General features: G+C 53.1%; 1 protein-coding gene across 2 annotated transcripts in view; it reads right to left on the reverse strand.

Moving 5' to 3' along the window:
• LOC105289956 (cytoplasmic FMR1-interacting protein 2) overlaps window positions 1-717 on the reverse strand; it is an 87,673-nt gene that overhangs the window by 45,411 nt on the left and 41,545 nt on the right. The window contains exon 15 of one of the 2 annotated variants that reach the window (XM_023528627.1): window positions 327-415. In XM_023528627.1, the coding sequence (XP_023384395.1) occupies window positions 327-415 (89 nt within the window). Of the gene's footprint in view, window positions 1-290; window positions 416-717 lie in introns of both variants that reach the window. The other variant, XM_023528626.1, reaches the window with a different exon arrangement.

Below are 717 nucleotides of genomic sequence, written 5' to 3' on the forward strand. Positions count from 1 at the left end.
CTAGGCCCTAAGGGGGATTGGTCAGGATTGCTGAGTTCAGTCATCAAGTACAAGGAGTGAGCTCAGGGTCAGAAAACAAGAGGCACAGCCAGAAGTAGTCAGAAGCAGCACAGAAATGTAACAGAGTGACAGGTAACAGGAACCAAGGGATTAAAGGCAAAGGATTCTCTGGCGATTCCTATAGAAAGGGCTGTGACTCGATTTCCCAGGCCAGGTAAAAAGTGACAGCAGATCTTGTTCCCCTCAAGCCCACTGGAGTCATCCCAGGCCGCTGCGAGGCCCTTCCTTACCAAGCTCTTGACTATCTTCAGCAGCTCCTCCATGACCACGGCAATGCCCTGGTAACCCAGGAGTCTGCAGATGGTCTTGAAGTGAGGGGGCCCCACGAAGTTCCTGTAGGAGCTGTAGATGTGGCGGAATACAAAGTAAGTGGCTGGGCGCTGACTGGACGCCGGCCTGAGTCCTGGTGGGAGACGTTTCGTCGATAGAAAGGATGGAAACCCGATGTCACCTGCGTGCTCTCACTGGGGATCCCATGACTGTGTCTGAAGACGCTGGCCATGGAGAGAGGTGTGGCCAGTGGCCACAGGATGGAGCAAAGGTCACTAGAAGCAGCAGTGGTCCCCCAGCCGAAGAGGGAAAAGCACGTCTGGGTTCATATCTTTTTTATAGAGACTCTTGCTACCTATGAGTGTCCACACACAAACCAGGACTTTT

Source organism: Pteropus vampyrus, unplaced genomic scaffold, assembly GCF_000151845.1.
Source record: "Pteropus vampyrus isolate Shadow unplaced genomic scaffold, Pvam_2.0 Scaffold30, whole genome shotgun sequence".
NCBI lineage: Eukaryota > Metazoa > Chordata > Mammalia > Chiroptera > Pteropodidae > Pteropus > Pteropus vampyrus.